We start from the raw sequence: 21,985 nt of genomic DNA, 5'->3' as shown, positions 1-21,985 counted from the left end.
TCACTGATGTTTCTCTGAAATGGCTTTTAGATACAAGCCAGAACTAACTTCCAGACACATCCAGGGCACACTTCAGTTCGGCAACTGACAGATTAAAAATATATGAGAGTTTTAGAATTGGTTGTAACTGCAGATAAGATCAGTGTAGGAAACAAGAATTCATCATTTAATTCTACCCTACTGTGTGCGTAGTTTTGGTAGTAGAAAACATATATCTTATTTAACTTCCACCAAACTCTCAAATGACGTATTCTCACCACAGGGAAGTGATGTTGGTTATAGCACAGAGAAAAGACAATACTGTCTAACAGAAAGTGGCTTCAGTGCCTCCATAATTTGCGGTTTACCACAAGAACTATTCAGCCTGCAACACAGCTTTATGCTGTAGACATGGACAGTAAACAACAACAAGGCATGTAAACATGCATTGGACCTTTACGCAAGTTATTTCAGCAGAAGTTTTTCCTCAAAGCAACTACAGTTCAGCTACAAGAGCGGGAACTGCTCTGTGATATGAAACTCTAGCTGTTCATAGTATTCCTACTGCCATTTGTAATACTTACACTATTATCATACAAGATTAACTCAGAGTTGTATTCACACAAGGAGCTTGTTCACATCCAGACCAGCACTTCCACTGGTGAAGTTGCACCAATGACAAAGTTTGGTGTTTTTTTGGTTTGGGGTGGGTTGTGGTTGGGGAAGGTGTAGTGCAGCTGGAGGGGTGTTAAGACAATGCTAAAATGAACATTTCAACTACTTTTACAGGGGTTTCTACCAAACAGAGCACTCCATGCAACATTAAGAGACTCTCCAGCACTGCTTCCCACTCAACACAAGCAGAGAGACAGAACAGGTGGGAAATGGCTAGGTAAGAAGAAAAACACCCCTCTTCTGATGTAGATGTAGCTATTTTTACAAAGCTGAGGAGGAATTAGACAGTTCTAATTATAACACATCCCCATTGAGAACAATACTTCAATCTTCTTTGCACAAAGACAGAGCAAGACAACACACCTCTCTGAGGTAGGAAAGATATGCTTGCTCAGTTTGAAAGCTGAACAAAGCTTAACTTCATCTGCAAAGCCCTCATCCAGATTTGAAATTCAAAAGAGAGAGACCTGCAAAGCTCTGCTGTTACCCCTCCCCACAATTCACCTGCAGCTGGGTTATAACACAAACAGTAGCAAAAAAACCACCCCCACAGAACAAATCATCCCCCCCAACAAACCACCCAAATTCCTATAGCTTGTCCTCTGCAGAAAGTACTATCAAAAGTTGTACCAGTTGCCAGAGCTTTTGCTAGCATCCAGACACTTACTCTTCCAAGAATGCCAATACTAACAGATGATCAGAGCCAGCAGTCTTGTAACTTGTCATTAGTTCCCCCATAGTACTCCCTTCTATCTTGCCTTATTGCACAGCAGCAGAAAAAGCAGATGCAAAATTTCTTTCTGGAACATCACATGGCCACAACCTCATAAGCCTTCAGCTTTTTCTATACAGCATTCAGCTTGATATCCTAGTCTTCCCCAAGCAAGCCTTTAGGAGTCCTTGATACAGAAAGTTTCTGCTGTAACACCCTGACCATAAAAATTGGTATTTTTACCTTATTGAATATTTTGACCAAAGTATATTAGTTAAATAGGGGCTTAAATGTTTTCTTCTGCATTCGGAACCAGAAGTCTCAGGAAAACTGGCTGCAGAGCACATGCAGCAACATTTAGATTTGTAGACCTTTTTTCCATCAGTTAACTGTCATTAACTCTAGTTACAGTATTACTCCAACTAGAGAATCCAAATTTTTAATCTTAAACCACAAAAGATTCCTTCACGAATAATATTTTTGTGTAGGTATTCCAAGCCACTGAAACAGCTGAAAAACAAAAGGTAGTGACTGAATGATAAGCTATATAGGCAAAGGGAGCCATCTATAGAACTCAGAGTCTAGGATCTTTAGTATCAAAAACACATTGCATGCAACAATGTTAAGATTTCTACTTACTTCCTCGTTAAATAATTTGCTAGTTTCTTTTTTAATAGGGTCTATAAGTTGGACCTGGCCTGCAGAGAAGCCCACTAGAAGAGACACGCTTTCTGCTGTGGCTGTTAAGTGATTGAAGTCATGGCATGTAGGTTGTGTTCCTTTGTATATCCTTTTGTCTATTGGTTTACTCAAGTCTGCAGCCTGCAAAGAGAGCAAACAGAATTAAGACAGTTTGTCACAACATGTGCATATAACCAGTTCTATTTGCAAATAATATTTATACTAAGAAACAATTTATGCAGTCGCAAAACCTTACTGTAAAAAGCAGCTCTGTATTTATCAAAGACATCCACGATGTTGTCAAAAGGTTTATCTTTTCATAGAATGCAATACTTGTGGTTTTCAGTTTTGCTAAATACTACACCTACCCCAGCCTTCGCAACTACATCGTGACAAATCAATGACAACCATTCAGTAACACAAAGGCTTCAGCGACTCAAGACCAACCTATTCACAGAAGGCTTCTCCTGCTGGAAGGGTCACTCCGTCACAGAGACAAGATATCTTCTACTTTCTTAGTAGTGGCTTTCTTATTGAGTACAACCAATTTTGGATTAAAAATACCATATTCTCAATCACCTGATTCTTGTACTGTAAGCCTATCCTTTTATAACAGGCAAACATACGATATCGGTCTCAATAATAATAAAAAAAAATTATCAACTAGATGCTAGGAAAGCATTTTCTAGGAACACTGACTCAGGATGCTGATGCTGTGATTATAAAATACATTTTAAGCCATTAAGTTACAACGTAATTGTGCTTCTGACACTGAACACTGAATTCAAATATAGCTCAGACAAAATAAGTGCCAACAAAACTGAGGAACTTCAATATAAACAACTGAAGATCTGGCACTGAAGTGTCAGAAGAATCAAAAGGAACAGAAAAGCAATTCAAAATGCTCTCTCAGTTGTGTAAGCCATGTTTATCCCCGTATCACTTCAGACAACCGAATCTTTCATCATCCAGAGATTAAAACCCACACATTTAATATGCAAGATCATACATCAGGTTCAACTGTTTTGTTGTTTTTAAACTCCCTGTTTCCTAGGTTCAGAGTCTGTAATTAGAAAGCTGCAGATACTCAAAAATATTACAGACCCGAGACACAGCTGTGATTCAGGACTCAGATTCTAATTTTCATATATACTTTTTCAGTATTTTTAGTTGGAGCAAATCAGGACAGCAATATAAGAAATAAAACTTCTTTGAGGAAGAGGACAAGCTTCACATAAAAGAAAATTGCCCCAGCGTATTAAACCTTTGAGGATGAGGTCTAGAGAGCAGCAAATCCTTGGTGTGCATGGAGCTACACAGAGAGAAACTAGACCTGTCAGTAGTGAAAAATTGTAACTAGCTATACAGTGAATCCTGTCAGGTGTGCCATTTCCAAGGCAAATTTAACTAAGAGATACACATGATAAGGTTATATACGCAACAATATTAAATTCGCACTTATGTTTTGCAGCATATATTATAAACCAGTTTAATCAGGTGTATGGCCTCCTGGTTGAAAACTCCAAAATGAGATGATGTATTCCAACTTCTAAAGTCAGCAGATTAAAAAGTTATTCTCCAGAGCCCAGAGATCCATTATAAGCCAAAAAAGAATATTAACAACACCTCTTCAAGGAGAACTTAAATAGAATATTCGGTCTACTGGGAGATCATAGGGTAAGGCGCATGCCTACCAAGGAGCATTCACAGACAGATGTAAATCTGTAATTTGAAGCTGAAAGATCAAATCCTACAGGCCATGCAGTTACCTCTTATATTGTACAAGAGTCCTTTGTCCTCTATCGCTACAAAATAAGCGATACCAAGAGATAACTCTCAAAATTGAGGCAGCATTTCTATCTGGAAGACCATTCTACAGAAATATATAGATGCATCCTTCCGTACCTCAAAGAAATGCAGAATTAACAAGGTTAACCTATGAGACTCAAGGTTGTATCCTCTGGACAAAACTTCCAGCAGGACCCAACAGCTAAGAAGGAAGATCCCTTGTGAAGTAAATAGAACTCAGCCTGAATCATACTGAATGATCAGAGAATGACAGACTCTCCCAGCCAGCAGAAAACATGGGTATTCCCAGGTTCTTCTTCTGAATCTTCAGTATCCTTTTAAGTGGCAAAGAATCAATAGGTGTCTGTTTTCAGATTGGAGCTGTATCTTGCACTTTCGTCTGGTTGAGGTTTTATATCGCTAGCTTTTGTTTTCGTTGTCCAACAAATTTGGTGTGACTGAAGTTCTGTCTTCTGAAATTGTGTGATAACAGGACTAGCAAGACATGAGATTCTGGTAAATTAAATCTAGGCACAGACTTTATTGTGCTTGTTCTTAGCTGTTCTCTGGCAACCAGATGGCAGTGACAATCTATCTGAACTTAAATGGAGTATAAATAAACTAATTCAACCCAGAATTAACCAGACTTCTACTGACAGGGATGCCCCGCCTTTTATTTACATGCAGCTAGTGTTTTCTGTTATAATATAGCTGTCTCACAGAGATAAGTCAAATCTACAAGCACCAAAGTACTCTTTTGGTCTTGATCTCTCTTAATTGAAAGACAGGGTAGAATCAATGAGTATAAGAACTAGGAGACATTTTCTTTATTTCTGCACAATTGAAGGTTGCTACTGGATTTTGTTAAGAACAAGAAAAGCACTTACTCATAAAATTCAAATTGTGCCTGGGACTGACTATTTCATTAGCTCACCAATAAGTCCGTTTACTATCGCTATTTTGCGGAAGATCTGATTCCCAGAAATGAGCTTTTACATGAGATTTGAGTTCATAACTGTCAAATCCTAGGATATGACACTATTTACTGAAGAGGGTGATGTGAACTGCCCCCCTCTCAGAAGAATGGTGATGTACTTTGAAAGAGAACAGAAAGATCTTGGGATTAAGTGTTACCAAACATGGAGGTTAAATGCACAGGATCACGCACCCTCACCTCTGCTGGAGCTGGTAAGCAAGCTATTTGCATGCTTTCTGTCCCAGTTCCTTTAAGATTTTCTTCTGAAAAATACTCAGCACCATTCCAGCCTATCCACTTCGAGAAACTTACTCCATTGTGGATGACTCATGATGACAGCAACACTTTGTAATCAAAACTGACTGACAGAAGGTAGGGACATCTAATGCCAGGCTAAGAATCAATACCATCCTCCCTTTCAGTAAAAATTTGTGCAAGCTATTGAAGTACATCTTAACTAATCAATACTCTGGTATTAGCACCTTGGCCAACTGATACCTCCATTAGAAGTCTGTTCCTTCCAACATACAGTGGTATTTCAAGTACCCCTTGGGCAAAGGAACAAGGAATAATGGTTATCAGGCAACAAGAACAAGGGAAATCTCACACAATACCTGTCTAAAGTCAGTGATACAGCTGAATAAAATCAGTGTACCTTGAGCATCAACAGCTTCCAAGTCCTGTGTCTGAACAGATTAAAACTCTCTAGAGAACCTTACACTTCCTTACAGAAGAAAAACTGACCAACTTTGCCATTTAGATTCGTGACGAATTCACACTCATAATAAAAAGTGAACCATGTAACTGTCTGGGGGACTTCCTAGTCCTATTTTGTTAACTCTCACAGCATGCCATTTTAGCAAAATTGCCCCAACTCTGCTGGAATATGGAGAAAAAAAATAATAAATCTAATATCCTAGCAGTTGTCCATTCACCCTGAATTATGACTTCCAGCAGAAAGGCAGTCAAATGGAACATCTTAACCACAGCTTTAAGTACCTAAACACTAGGAAAAAAAAAGGGGGGGAAAAAATAATTAGTTACCTTAGTCTGAAGCAAATATTTCAGTTTTCAGATTTTGCTGTTTGAAATGTCTGATTAGGATGGACATCAATAACCTTGCTTCTGTAGCTGTATGTAATTCTTAGGTCAAAGCCACATTGGTATCTGTCCAAGATTCATTCTTTTTATGTACTATTGATCCAAGACTTAGAGCTTTCATACTAAGATTTCCCAAACAGTGAATCACTTTATTTCAAGTCAGCATTTAATCATGCTCCTTGACAGATGTGATTTCTTCCTGTATCTTTTCTTTTCCTAACTTACATCTGCAGCTTTCTGCAATTTTTAACTGAATGAAATGTATCATAGACACTACATTTCCTTCCAAGCTAAAAAGCATCTCCAAGATCAGAAAGGAAAAGAGTTATTTTTTAATTTATCTCAGATAATTTCAACTGTAGTCATCAAAATGCTTCCTTTAGATACTTAAAAGTATTTAATAACCCGTTGGTCAGGACACTGGCTTTCAACGGGTGACAGCTATAAGTGAGATCAAGACAGAATATTAGGTCTTTAAGCCTGGAAGTGAGGGCAAACATTAAATAAAAATTTTACTTCCAAAAATCCTCTTAAGAAAAATCTCTCCTGTCCAGAGCATTAACTGATCTTGAGCAGCAGATTACAGATTGGCTATGTATGTAGAGCTCTAGTGCAAAATAAAAGAGAAGACACAAAGAACTTTTGAAAACAATTTCCTCAGCATTTCTGGAGCTTGGAATTCACAACTTATTACCTGTAGCTTGGTATCTCGGCAATACCTTGCTGTCCAGGAATTTAATGGTTCCGTCTATAAACAGAACAATTTGAGAAAACTGTGCTTTTTATTATGCTATACAAATAACATGAGAAATCAACTATTAGAATTATTACTAAGTGAACTTCATTGAACTTCACAGATGCTCTTTAAACCCTAGCTGAAAAAAAGAGACAGGGTAACCCCTGCTGCAGCACTTTGTCTTACAGTATCCCCTAGTGAACAGGGCAAGGTCTTCCAGGACAGACTTGCTCACTGTATTAGCAAGGACAGGGAAAACTAAACCAGGAGGCCCCTTAAAGCTTGTTTATCCTTCCTCCATGTCTGTGCTGGTCTCCCTCTCCTTCCTGCAGAGCTAGCTGAAGTACAGAGAAAGTTGAGGAACATGACAAGAAAGCTGAGTTCTCCTAGGCACTTTTGTAGAGTTTTCTGGAGAACTCTGTTCATTGTTTCTGTACACAACTTTTTCTGCCAGAAACACCAGCTTCAATACTTTACACTGGAAATCCCTTTAATTACTTTATTATCAAAGGAATAGATTATAAGAATCTTTTGTAGAGCCTTAATACAGCTCACTTAATATTAGCAATAGAATCATTTGTAGTTATTTCTCTGTGGCTTCAAGCTGGTCTGCTCTCATAGCTGACCCCACTTTAGGCAGGAGGTTAGACTAGAGACTCTCAGAGGTCCCTTCCAACTTGAATGACCCTGAGATCCTAAGCTTAGGATCAACCAGAGCAGCAGCAACATGGCCACTCCTAGCTTACTTAACAGGTCTGGTTTATGTCTGAAACGTCACGCAGGAAGAAAACTACAGGAACAAGTTAGTTGTCTTTCCCATAAAGAACACTGATGTAGGGCAAAAGTTCTTCTGAATTTATGTGAGATACACAACAGAAAGTCCAGGCAATGCTTCCTGCAACTATAAAGCCCTAATAAAACACTTCAGTGCAGCTGACAGTGCCATAGCCAATCAGTAATAAAAGGACTTCTACAAATATAACTGCACATAAGCTGGCAAACTGCTGACTAATGGCCTTAGTTTTCTTGGTAGAAAGTTTAAAGTCTGGCAAGAACCCACATCAGTCCCAGAATCTCTTCAGATTCAACAGCATGAACCTTTCAGGTGGTGTACAAATAAACGCACACTCAGTGCCACTTCAGAAGCCCCCAGAAAATTTATAAACTAGGTTGAAAGCTTCTGGAAACACTTATAAATGAAAAAAAAGTAGAAATTTTCTTTAGGATTCTATAAAAACCCAGCAGACAATAATAATTTGTGAAGTTGTCCTATTTACACAAACTATAGTAGGTTTCTTAAATGTAAGGACAGTTTCTTAAAGAAGTAAGAGCTGCTTTTTTCCATACCTGAGTGATCTGCTTGGCTTTAAAGGTTGCACAATAGGTGTTTTGTGTGTACACACAGACTAGTCTTAAGTGTCTCCTAAGCCTTGCAAAGCCATTAATGCTATGGAAATTTTAGGTCTTTATTTTGCAACATTGCATTCAATGCACCTGCTTTATATTAGAGTCACATTTGTAAAGCTCAAGAAAACTATCATTTTGTTTTTAGTTTTGCTTTTAAAATTTGGATGAACTTTCAACTCTATGAATTGAAGCTCAACACAACAGCACAACCAATGCTGGATTTGCTGCCAATTAACATAAAGGCAAGTATGAACTAACACTAAAAATAAGCACACGCATTCACTTTCCCTTATTCATCTCTAATTGAAGGCAAGAAAACCTATGAGAAAGGAATGAAAGCTGGACTGGAAAAAGTGAATTTGGGAAACTAAAAACTAAGAAATTGGGGCAAAAGCAATTAGCAGGCAGGAAAAAGAATCTGCTACTTTAAATATACTGCCTCAAAGACTTTCCATTAAGGTATCTCTCTACAGCTTCCTCTCTCCAGAAAGTCTCCAGAAAGCGTAGCTGCCAATTCGTGTCAGTTTTACTTTCATAAATCCTAAGATCCCGATCTTCAAGACTTTATTAATTTGGCTTCAGTGGCATATCTTCTGATGTTCTTTTTCTAATACATATTTGGAATGATGACACTTAAAAGTTTAAAATAATTTCCATTTATACCCGCTCCCAACAAAAGCATTTTAAGATTTATTTTCACTCAACAGAATATTTATTCTCCTGAAGAACACTGTTCCTCATAAGTGGGTTCCTGTATCTTTGCAGAAGGTTTTTTATAAGTTACAAAGCACTTGATTAAATGCTGAACAGGAACACTTAAGGCATGTGACAGAGTTTCTAGGATACTGTATAAGAACAACTCTGTTAGTAAAACAGGGACACCAAGTAATTTTATTTAACCTAATTTTTTCAAATGTTCCACACAATTCATCCATAACAAAGTCTTAAAGATCAATTTTGTACAAAGCCGTTTGCAAATTTGGGAAGCTACTTGATATTCTTCTCCCTTCTATGTTTAATTTCCACTTGGGGCCATAAAAAGACATACACAACTTTCGAAAGGAGAAAACAAGATTTCAGCATTTATTCATACAGCAGATGAGTATGACCACATACATTAAGATAAAAGCTCTAGTCCAAACAACTGGACATAAATTCATATTTAGGCAAAGATCAGTTTAGTTTTATTATGCATCCAATAAAATAATCATATTCTGCTTCCAGAAGAATTATTCTAAGCACTCGAACAGAGCAAAGAGCACGCACTGGTTTGAAATAAATCTATGTGATATTAACTGAACCAATGGTTATATAATTGGCAAGATGAAGAAAGTGGATGTGAACACCATAAAGAACACGCATAAAGGACTGTCTGATTTACAACTTACCGTAACAATGTTAGCTTCATTTTAGTAAGGCTATAAACCAAAATGTTTATCAGGTTACAGTATATATAAGCACATCCTACTGGAAGTTACCTAATGTGAAAGCACCAGTCTATCAATAACTCTAGAAAAAGTAGACATTTCTATTTAAAAAGAGTTCAAAAACCCACAACAGTAGACCCCCCAAAAAAAGAAAAATCCGCTTTTGTTTGCAAATCCCCATTCACTTCACAGAGTGCATACAGAATCAACTTACCCTTTATTTCTCTATAAGACTGGGCAACGGGCATCAAAGTAGGACAGGAATGTTAACACATTTGAACTACTGTAGGCCAGGGAGGTTCAGGGAAATTGAAACAAGGTTTTGAACCCCTCCACACAAAAAAATACCTCCTCTGTCTTCTGAGCAGAGAACACTGCTGCTGCCTCCGCTTGTCACAACCCAACAGAGGTCTCAAGTCACTGAAATTGTTCCTTTAAAAACTTAAAGCATTTTCAATTCAACACATTATTCATTTGGTAGTATTTACACCCATGCTGACAATGCTGCTTTTGAGTGGAAGACCAAAACATATAACTTGTGACAGTGCTATTCAAAGAGTCGGGTCAGACCCAAAGCTGACCACAACACTCAGCTCAGCACTCCAGAGCAAGTCCTGGTTAGTCCTGAAAAGGTCTGTGCTTTGCGTCTCCAAAAGAAACCAAACAGACTGCTCACTCCAGGAGGCAGACTGGAAGCACTCCAAGTCACTCCAGCGATCTTCGGCTGCGCTAGAATCAAATCACTAAAACTTCAGGGAAACGACATGACTTAACTTTTCAAAAGGTACTTGTTTCTATACGTTTAACAGAGTTAATTTTTATTACACCTGCAGAACAAAACCTGTCCCTTTCCTCCCTAGAAGTGCTCCAATCCTTCAAATCCCACTTTGCACAAGGCTGCTTTACCGTGATACAGAAAGAGCACAAGAGCCTTAACTTGTTCTTGAGCGTCTAAACAATCTCTCAGAAACCCACACTGCAGAACAGCTAACTAAAACAGTATTTCACAGTTCCTTTTGCAAAGTTCACCTTATTGTGGGTGTCAGTTAATGGCATGATCGATTCAGATAAAAATTGAGACTGACTTCAGCATTATACATTTGGCCACACTAAATCTGTAAACAGGTTGGTTAAACTCAAACAACTCTGAATATAGTGACTGTATCACACATTCCCTACAGACATGAACTGAATTAGATATTCTATTTTGGTTTAAGCAATTAGTTGCCTTTTTTTTTTTTTAATAGGAAGAACGGAAAAGAAGTATCAGTATTGTCTCTTCCCAGTGACTGGTCTACAGAATTTTGGCTCAACTAGCTCAGCCTGCTGGATAAAAACCTCTTCAACAGAAACCTAATTCAGAATCATATATGTTCTGCATGCGATGCAGACACCTTCCTCCTCTTCTCCCCCCACTCAGCTCTTTTTAAGGAGATATGTAAGAAAGAGATCTCACTGTGCAGTTGTAAATTCAAAAACAATGATCTCTCAGGGCTATTAATAAATCATGGGTGACAGGTCACATTTCTATACTGGCCTTTCCCTCACTGGCTTAAAAATTGAGACACAGATTTAGCAAGTCATGGCACATAAATACTTCGTAATCATGGACTGCAGAACTGGACCACAATCCAAGACTTTTTACTCCAATATAATTTCTTCAACAGTGGACAGATACATGTTCCAGAACTAAGTTCAAGAAGTTAGCTGCATTAATGGATTATTGTCCATCCCAGATTTCCTTCAGGAAGCCATTTAAATTGCAAACATGGAAGTTTAATAACCCTTTACAGGATTTTTTTTTTTTTTTTTGCATTAACTACTGCATGGAATTCCAAATATTGCCAAATTTTGTTTTAACACCCACTTTCTTTTCATTATTTACTTAGATGACTGAAGCAACACATCCTGAGAAAGTTAAATGTGAAAAAAGTATCAGTTCTGAATATTGTTCCCCTCTGATTTTACTGAATATGCTCTTGTTCACAAGAAGAAACAAGGTTGTCTAACATTCCTTACACAGACAGCACTTACACACACACACAATCTTACTAGAATAAGCAGTCACATCTCAGTATTTCCATGGATATTTTCAGCTATCACAATTTTCACCGTTTCTCTGACTCTCTTTGCAATAATTATTTTTTTCAGACCTGTATGAACACTTATAGATGGATCTACTGATTTATACAATGCAATGTGAATTACTCCATTCTTGTTTCTAGTATTCTTCCCCATTCCATTTCTTACAACAAAGAAAAATTAGGATTCAAGTACTGATCAATTAGGGCAGTCATCTATAGCAATCCCATCTTCTTTTTTTGTGCAGTTGTTCCAAACTGACTCGTTTTTTTCCTCCAGTGCGTGCCACCAAAAGATTAGTGGGAACACTCCTGCTCATTCACCTAGCATAACTGCATCTCCCAAGTTTCTTACTATTACACCTCTTGCCTCAACAGTTAGTTAGTCAACTTAGTCCACCTTCAATTTCTGCTGCTTCTCTCCTTTATTTCTTTTCCTAAGTTACAGATCTACCAGAGAATTATAAATTACCATATGTTAAACTTAGTGGGATGAAAGCTAGAGTTTTATTTACCGTGGCTGATCAACCTCACAGTTCGTCACTTCCTGTGGCCTCCAAGTTCTTACTTTTCCTTGGAGTTAAACCCTAGTATAATCTTCCAGAAGTTTTCACATTCTACTTTTATTTTAATTATGAAGTGATCCATAAATCTTTTTTAAAGAGGACAGCAAAAAGCACAGACTAACCTGTAATTCAATATAAGAGTTGCTATTTGTAACAAGTCTGCAGCTCAGCATCTTTACACTTAAAATTCATGAGAACTCCTGAACACCATTTCAGCCTAATACTTCAACTGCTTGTTCCATCACCTCCAACACTTCATGTTCCAGTAACACCACTTCCTAGTTATCACAACATCAATCCTTCCTTCCCAAGACACCATCTGACATAAAGGCAGAGGCAAATTAAACATAGTTTCTCAATAACCTAAACTGCTTTCCCTTAGCCTCCAACTACCTAACATAATCTCCAATCCAGGTTATGCAATGCATGAAGTGATGAGGTTGAGTCACATGTCAGGGTAGGTGTGCACAATCTTGATGTCCAACAACGACTCTAACCACCATCTTCAGGAAGTTTTTAGAAGTAGCGTCTCTCGCAAGCCACAGACTGACCTTCCTACATAACAGCTTTCTCTTTGGGGGATGAGATGTTGGAAAAAACACATGTAAATACACATACTAATTTACATTTGAAAGAGAAAAATAACTGCATGATTTGCATGTGACCACACCTATGGAAAACTGTACAGCAAGTCACATGCAATAATATCAGATTTAGCCACAATATACTGAGAGAACTGCAATATGAAATGCTGTGTTCACAGACAGTTCAAAGACAGCTGACTAAACAGGGAACCTATCAAACTGAAAATCACCCCATTAAAATACCAACGTATAGACCTTTGTTACAGTTAGCAAGCCTTAAGACAAACAACTGCGGGAAAGTGAACTAAATACTTCAAGATCTTTAACATACACAAATCATTACAAAAAATATATAATACACATAACCATGACTTAGGGACGTGGTTTAGTGGTGGACTTGGCAGTGTCAGGTTAATGATTGGACTCAATGATCTTAAAGGTCTTTTCCAACCTCAATGATTATATGAGCATAGACAAATCATTAAACATACATAGATCATATATATATGATCTAACTTACATATAATCATTAACATAGACAATTTTTTTTACATCTGTTAAACAAGACGTGGCACACTGAAAATATGTCAACCTTGATTACAGTACTTAAGTAATTCAGCTGTCTCCAAGAGGCTATTCTGTTCACTCAATGCCCTTACAGTTAGACGGCAAGCCAACAAAGAACGTCACTCTTCCCTGCTTGTGAATATTGCCTGCTTTGTGTAAAACTCTGCACTGGCAATTAAGATCTGCTTGATAAAACAGGATTTTAAAACAGTGTTCTTTGGAAAACAGACTCTAATAAATTATGAACAACTGTTTTTGCTCTCCAAAGTGATTATTTCAGTTCACAAGTTTTCTTTTGTGTATCTTATTTTCCAAACTTTGGCATGAATTTCCTACTGTGTTTGCCATAGTAACCAAGCAGCCTGAGCCTCGACTTGAAATTCTGTTTAACTGTTTAGTGTTGCATATTGATCAAGATACATTAACACCCTAATGTATTTCAAAGAGTGAAGCAAGCAATTCTCATACTGCAGGAATCACCTTATTAACTACTACAAACCTCGAAGGATTTTTGCTGTTGTTTAAGATGAGAGGGTAATGGGGAAACTTCATTGCCAAAGACGTGCATGAATAGCTCCCAAATAAAGAGAATACACGCAGATGTGAGAAACAAGATATATTCACTATATAAGGAGCTACACTAGAACAGCAAAGAGTCCCTATTTGACACTATCTTCTCTTCTCTGAATCAAGACTTTGCACTCATGTCAGAAAGGAAAGTTTGTTCCAAGAGTGCATTTGAACGAGAAAGACATTTTCCATACATTAAAGCCTGTACCCTCACGGAGAAATGTTCTGTTCTGGTGCAAGAGGGGCCAGGTAACTGGGTAACTTACTTGAAGTTCTAGGATTAACATTAGCAGGGAAAAGCCAAGCCACAGTTGCTAGCTTCTCTTAGTTTCCACTTTGAAGAAAGATCTTTCTTCAAACATTTATCTCAAATACAGGATCATGAATATGAAAACATCTGTTCTAAGCACATGGAATCTTTCCTGATTCCCAGAAAACATACTAAATACCTCAGCATACTAAAATTTTATATGTAAGTAAAAACAGATTAGGAAAACCCGAAACAAAACAAAGCTTATGGCTTAGTTTTTTCAGTCTCACTACCCCATATCATTAAAAAAAAAAGTAAGGGTTGGCTGGTCACCTCTTTTTATAATAAATTAATGCACCCACTATTACCTGATGTTACTACTCAAGAAGATCTCATCCTTTACTCTGCTTATGGTTAAAGATAGGATGAAATCTTTCTGACCTTCAATGCCTGCTATATAAATGCAGACTTACAATACAGAGAACCATCTCCAAGAATACCTAAAACACTAAATAAACTAAATAAATAAATTTTGTAGGAATCTTCCCTACAAAACGACTGAGACACTGTTACCATAAAACATAGCATGCTCTTTCCATGGTATCTGCAAAGTCAGCTGTACTTCCATTCTTTGGAATTTACTATGTCCAGCTCCTCAGTATGTTATGCTTCATTTCCTCTCCTGGATCTAAAAGCCAATAAGGTAACCTCACTGGGTACCACACAGATAGTTCTATTTGTATCACTATAAATATATTTTCTTCATCCCATTCATCTGGTTCAGCTCTAAGAAGCTTCTGGATGAAAAGCTCTGCCTCTTCTTAAAATCTATTATGTAGATTCTGTAGCCTATCACACCATGGTATTTTCATTATGCAGTTCAACTATTAGCAATAGCTTATAGCAGGGCTGGTCAAAGAGCAGGAACTTTCTGAATTAATAGTAAATTTTACATGATTGGGATTTGTGGGAGACCTCACCATGTCTCTCATACATCTAGGGAAAGTTTTGTATTATTTATTCTCTCCCTTCTTTTTTCTTTCTTTCTTCCTTTTAGAGCTTTAAGAAATAGTTATTGCTTTGCTCAGCTAATTAAAATCACACTCTTCTTTTTCCAGTTTCACATTAGACACCATCTCCTCCTAGTAGCAGGCATTAAAATTCACCTTCATCACACAAGTAACTAGAATATCATTCAATACTAAAGCTGTCTTTTAGTGCCATTGTACAAGGCATTGAAAAGACACTTCCTTATTTCTTCTGGTAAACCTCATTTGATCTATCTTTGAATTGCATTTATCTCCTCCTGCCTTCAACAGCTGTATCACAAGCTGACTCAGCTTGTAATCAACATTACACTCTGGTTATCATCTTTTCAGTGTTTTCTGGCTGAAGCAAAAAATTCCCCATGTATTTTTTCAATTGATTTTCACTTCAATCAGCTTGTTTCTCCTTATAAAGTACTACAGTTATGAACAGTGACACCTCCCAACTTTATTATGAGAATTTTGCCGTCATGTGTGCTCTTACTTGTCCCAACGTCACCAATGAAAATACTGTTTCCAAAACCACTCCTTGAAGACCTCAACTTGAAGCTCTCTTCTTAACAGTTGACACAGTCCCTGTAACCAGTAAAATATGTAAAAAGATGTCAAGAACTATGTATTTTAATTCTCTCCCCATTTCAGAACAGAATGAGCTTAAGGTTCTAGAACTCCCTCAGATAAATCATCTATTATACCAATCTAAAATTGCCAGTTCATATACGGACATGAACTTAAGTTACAATTCTCTCTTACTGACAGAGTGTTACACTAGAAAGGCTGAGCACCGGAACTTCAAATAAAGCTGTCTGTATAATACATGTTATACATTAATGTTTTCCCACCACAGGGAGACAATGTTTTACTTTAAGCAAAACAAAAAAACTAACACAGAAGTCTACTACCTCAGAATTTCAAAACCTAAAACTGAAAGCAACTTGAAGCAGCTCAGAATTTTCTTTTTTGCGATCTTCTCTGTTGTTATGGTGGGATGGGGGGTGTGTTGAGTGCTCTTGCATGTTTCTCTCTACCTAAATACAATCAAGGATAAGCCTTAAGAAAATACCTGCCTGTCATTGGAGTAACAGGCAGTCAAAGCGTTTTTAGCAGAAGTTTTCACCATTAGGGATATGGTGAATTAAAAAGCAACTGATTTCAGAACAGGAGAGAGCATACCTAATATTTGCAGGCACTGACTGTCACATGCTGTGTAAAGAATGTATCACCTTCTGTAAAGACTGGAATGCACCGAAGCACACATTTTAGTCTCTTCACTTTTGGGGAACTGAGAAAATTAAGTGTACTGTAACAATTATCTCTTAACTACACTTCATAATTAGGTTCTGCAAGGTTCACTTAAGATTTATGCTTAGTTAACTGTAACTCCTTTCTCAATAGTTACAATATAGTAAGTTATAACAGATTCATAGCTCTGAAGTAGAAAAGTGATAGTTATCTTTTTGATCTCCTTCTTGTTTCTTATCCTCCAGTGGATCCTTTCATTTCCTCCTACAGTCTAGTCTATACTTACAATTGCCTGTACTTACGATCAGTCCCCTCTCGTATGTTTTTAATGCCGAATGAGGTATGATTCAGCTGAGCTGAACCAAGATAAGATACATATACTAGAGCTAAGACATAAATTAAAATAAGGAAAACAGGTATGTAAATATCAAGTGGATTCCAACTAAAACCACACATTCTGGCACAATTCCGCAACTCTTCTTGTTCACTTCACAGGCTCAGTTGGAATATTTATTAAACACTTAGTAAGTTACTTTCACTGGGAAATAGTTTAAATTGGCTCAGCTCTAAGTAAAACTGGTTAGAAAATTATACCTGTTAAAGGTGACACTCATTTAAATGAGAGCTGGCAGGCTGCTTTTAGATGGCCGCCAAAATATGGAACAAACTGGAAACATTGCATGACTTAAGGATAGCGTCATCTCCGAGTTGTTCGTCTCCTCCCCATGCACACACAAAAAAGCTACCTGACCTGTTGGACTAGCGCTCTAGTCAGTCACACCTTCAAAGGTATTACTTTCACTTTAGCTTTGAACCTCATTTTTTTTCTTCTCTAAAACATTGGTATGATTTTGTTATATCATCAAAAAATGCACTTCAACAATACATGCACACCTATCAATAGCATCCTTTGAGGTTGACTGCATACACAGCTTGCCAGAGACAGAACTGCTGGTTTTGTTTTTTCTTTCAAGTGATCAGATATTCAAAGTATACTTAAAATACATCACACAAAATTAAGCTCCCTGTTGAAAGACTAAGGCTGCTGCAGCTTCATCACTGAAGTTGTTCAAATTTTGTTTCTTCTAACTTTAAAAATACCAAAATACAGTAACGCTCAAAAGTTGGCTTTACAAGTGTGTTTTATGGCAAAAAAACCACCAACACCTGCAATCCCTTGACAATACCCTCATCTTTTCCAATTTTAACATTCCTCTCTTTAAAGGTATTCAGAAGTATCAAAACAAAAAAAACATAAAGAGACATGAAACATATAAAGAACAAATAAGCAAAAGCCTGATGATTCAGGCAATCAGCATCAGGACTAAATTTTATTGATTGATTTACTTGAAAGTTGAAAGCCACTAAATGATCATTATTATTAAATTCGAGCAAGTTCAGTTTCACGTAGACTTGGGAATAGGTAGAAGTGAAGTGTAAATTCATACTGCACAATAACATATCCAGTATACCTCCATCTTGCTAAATAACACACAGGCAAGTAGCAGTAGGTTGAGTTTACACCCATCTACCACCCTGGTATTTATCTTTGAAAGTTTCCCCCATTCCCTTTTCAGCACATAAGAGCTCAGGATTATCTGTTGCTATAACAAAACCATGTTTTAGTCCAGCAGTGTAAATTCACCGCTTCTAAGAAAAGATTATCTGTTACAGAAAAGCAGTCTGAATAATTGCACCCTGCATTGCCCTGTTGCTATAGAAACGTATTTCACTAAAGCAGTTAATTGATAATCAATGTATATTTTTTTCATTACAAAGCTCAATAAGAGTCAAATACAACACAGTAATGTCTGTCCAACAACTCAGAATTATGTCTTTTCTGGCTACTGTTAGATTTTGCAAGCCCTACAGGAATGCTGGACATTTTTGATACAGTGTTTTTATTAAGCCCATAACTCCATCATGTTGCAGCATGTTAACAGAATATTACTAGAACAAAGCCCTAATTACTTTTATACTAAAAATAAGATGTAAGTGGCTGGTATTCTAAGAGCCCCAGAACAGTCCTACAGAAGTTAAGAGAATAAATTATCAACCAAATGTATAACCTATGCTCCAAAACCAGAATGAGGCCCACTGGTTTATGCTTTTTGTGGTCATATTTAGTAACAGACAGATGAAATAATATATTTGCCTCAACTCTTGTCCTGAAGTTGTTCATTTGCAATGCATCATCCTTCTGGGGCTGCAGACATTTCATAAAGACCCAACTCAGCTAGGGAGTGTTACAGAACAAGAACAGGAGCACGAGCTACTAGAAAACAAATATCAAGGACCAAATCCCTAACACAGACACACTGCAGAGAACTCAGACTTCCCACAATCCCATACCTACAAGGTCTAGGATATCACCTGGTCTGCAAACCAGAATCCGCTTCAGAAGTTTTAGAGCAAAAGGAGCATGTTCCCAATTTCAGCACTAGCTTTCCCAATAGCCTTATTTTAAAGCAAGCAAAGTATTAAGATACTTCAAGTAATAGCAAGTGCTGACAGTTTCACTAGTACATATATTACTTGGAAAAAAACCCAAAACCTTTTGCCTGCTATTAATCACTTTCTTTAAAAATTACCATTAAAGGGCTATATTGTTTAATGTACGAAATAGTCACACAACGTTGTCTCTTTCCTCAGGCTGATTTTTGTCTCAAGAGTAGGAGGGAGTGATCAGACTATCTATTGTCACTTACTGATCTTGCAGACAGCAAAGGTGCCCACCAAGTAACTGCCCACACCTCAAGCATTTTGCTATAGGTCCTAACAGAAGTCTACATGAGGGCACAGAACTGAACACGATTAGGCTACTGACAGAACACAGCCCAGCTATTAAATCAGCCCTCCCATTGATATGGGCATACTAATATGCATACTATGCATAACAATATGCATACTATGCATGCTAGGGATTTATGCTGTCAAAAATAATCATACCTTTAACCAGCACCAATATCAACAGGTTGTCCAAATCTAAATTTTCCTTTATATCAACTTGCACTGGAAGTGCCACAGCTGCAAAACGCCTAATCAGAGATGATACAAATGAAGAAGGGGTTCCAAATGACTGAAGAAAAAGCACAGCAAAAGTGTTTTCTAGCATTGCAAGACTGGACTTCACCGAGCACTGATCTTCACAGCATTCCCCTTTGTCTGTCTCTCTTACGCACAAGCAAAGCCTCTAACAATTTAGGACTAACAAAAAAACAATACACAGATCAACCAGGTCAATGCCAGCCCAACACTTTTTTGCACAAGGGGTTACCTATTGCTCAGAGGGAAGAGATGTGCATGCTGCTACAGGGCAACACAGAGTTAGAGCAGCTATGCAAGCTGCCTCTGGACTGCTGCAGGAACTTAATCGACAACGAGTACTTTGTTACTCTAACAAAGGAAAAGTGTGAATCATCTGGAACATCACTAAGGGCAGCTTCATCTGGGCATCTGAGTCGTTCAGAACAGTTGTTTGCCCATCTCTCCGATTCAAAAGTGCTAAGTGCTAACGTGTGCCCACACTTAACCATCCCGGTTCAGCCTAGTTTGCTTATAGGGGCTGCATTTTGTCTAAAACACAGAACTACACTTGAACAGTCACTTCATTGGCACAGAGTCTACTTTTCCAACATTGTTAGAAGGTTGCAAACTTCATCTAGAAAGAACGGCACCTTAAAACTTCGCAGGTGTTTGCAAACCGTACATGACAGAGACAGGAGTTACTCTGTACAAGGGACCACGGTTTCACTGCTGAAGGTGAGAGACGCAAGCCATCCCCATGTGTTAAAAGAGACTGTCCAGTTACATTCACATCAGTTCAGAGAGGATAGGGCGTAAGATACCATTCTCAAGTAACAGCAAGATTTTGCTAGGAGTCACCTGTTGAGATACATAGCTAATGCTATTAAACAGCAATAATTCCCTACTCCACCCAAAGATCTTTCTTTTACAAGCAAGCTCCATCCTGTATTTCCAAAGACTTCTTTGGGACAAAACTCCTCCTGGATCAATATATCACACTGAACAGGCACACTTTAAAAAAAAAATTATTTGGTTACTTATAAGCAATAATTTGAACTGACACATACAAACACGTGCAAGATGGGCTACACCTATAGGACAGGTAAGAAATACTGCATTCTGCAGTATACACGGTATCAAACTTCAAGAGTAGTATTGCCTAACCATGCAACTATTCCTGCCTTCATAAGCTATTTTTTTTAAAGATAGACCCTCCTGACAACCTAAGTGCACACAGGTAGCTATTGAAGATCTCAGGCCCACTCTCCTACTGAAAAAAAAAAAAAGGGACACAAAGCTCTAGAAATACTTTCATTTAAAAAAAAAAGTCTGAAAATAAACACAACTGTTTGCTATATAGATCCTAGTAGGAAAGAAACATGGGAATTTGAAGGAAAATGCACACTAAACCTCAGTCTATGGTTTCACAATACAGAATTAAAGTTGATTTTTTAGAGGTAGTATTTGCCATTCAGACCACTAAATTATGCAAACCTAAGCCATAATTTCAATCTTATGATTTAGAAAAAAAACATCGCATAACTATTTTTCTGTAATAATGAGGACACTTAACTAATAGAAAACCAGAAAAATCAAGACAACAACAAAAAAATACTTTATAATTTCTGCCAATGATAGCTTCAAACTTGTAAAAGGGTCATGCTCCAATATCCGCCTCAAATCCAAAGAAAACCCGCACAACTTCTGTAGAAGTCTTAGTTACGAGAACTGTGACCAATAAAAAAATAATCCTTAGAAATAAATTGTCACAGTTAAAATATGACAAGACTATGACTTGTAGGATTACATATTTGTTATGGTTACATTTGTAAGTGTCAGGAAGAGAAGACATTTATGTTAGATTTACTGAGTTATCCTCTGACTGTGCAGGCTAAAGTGTCCTTAAGGCATCATTCCAATAGTTTATTTCAGACTTGAGGATTTTTAACAGATAGTTTCAATATATATTGGCATCCATTCAGTCTCCTGCTGTCACTGCTCCCCCTTCCTTTAGTTGAAAGGGAACATTAAAGCCATAAACTGGAGTCCTCTCAAAGTTTTACGTGGTATCATTTTCCCGACAAAATGTATGCAAACTTCCTGTAAGATCATAAGAATTCCTTTTTTTTTTTTTTTTAATTCCTAGGAGACTGGGGATAATGACGTTTGTTCATAACATCCAATCATTTCTGCCTACTCCAGAGCATTTTTAAGTTAAAGTTCTTGCTTAGACTAGCATTTAGATTAATATAGCTTTTCACATTCTCTAAGTGTACAAAAATTAGGCATTATTAAACCAAGAATTGCTTAGTACTGCCACTTTCTATTCTCACATAGAGTTAAAAATGAAAAAAAAACAAGTAAGTAGTATTTCTTTGACCATTACAGCCATGTGAGAACCTTATGATTAACTCATGAAATTAAAGACCAATTATAGTTGGTAAACCAAACCTGAAATCAATTTGCAGCAAGTACCTATTAGAGATCTACCATTCCATTAGGAACAGCTTTACTGAATAATGCAAGAGAAAAATCCCATCACAAGTTATGACACCGTCACTGGAAAGATT

The 21,985-nt window shown here is 37.4% G+C and overlaps 1 protein-coding gene across 6 annotated transcripts in view; it reads right to left on the bottom strand.

The window, feature by feature from the left end:
* Positions 1-21,985, bottom strand: part of WDR20 (WD repeat domain 20) — a 49,168-nt gene that overhangs the window by 18,042 nt on the left and 9,141 nt on the right. For 5 of the 6 annotated variants that reach the window (XR_010070807.1, XM_063333017.1, XM_063333018.1 and 2 more), the window contains exon 2: positions 2,006-2,188. The exons of the other annotated variant lie outside the window; for it this stretch is intronic. Coding sequence is in view for 4 of the 5 variants with exons in the window: in XM_063333017.1 (XP_063189087.1) it covers positions 2,006-2,188 (183 nt within the window). In the remaining variant the exon portion in view is untranslated. The remainder of the gene's footprint in view (positions 1-2,005; positions 2,189-21,985) is intronic. 6 annotated transcript variants of the gene reach the window in all.

Source organism: Chroicocephalus ridibundus, chromosome 4, assembly GCF_963924245.1.
Source record: "Chroicocephalus ridibundus chromosome 4, bChrRid1.1, whole genome shotgun sequence".
NCBI classification, from domain to species: Eukaryota; Metazoa; Chordata; class Aves; order Charadriiformes; family Laridae; genus Chroicocephalus; species Chroicocephalus ridibundus.
The sequence above is the reverse complement of the archived record's forward strand: the minus strand, read 5'-3'. Positions and strand labels throughout refer to the sequence as shown.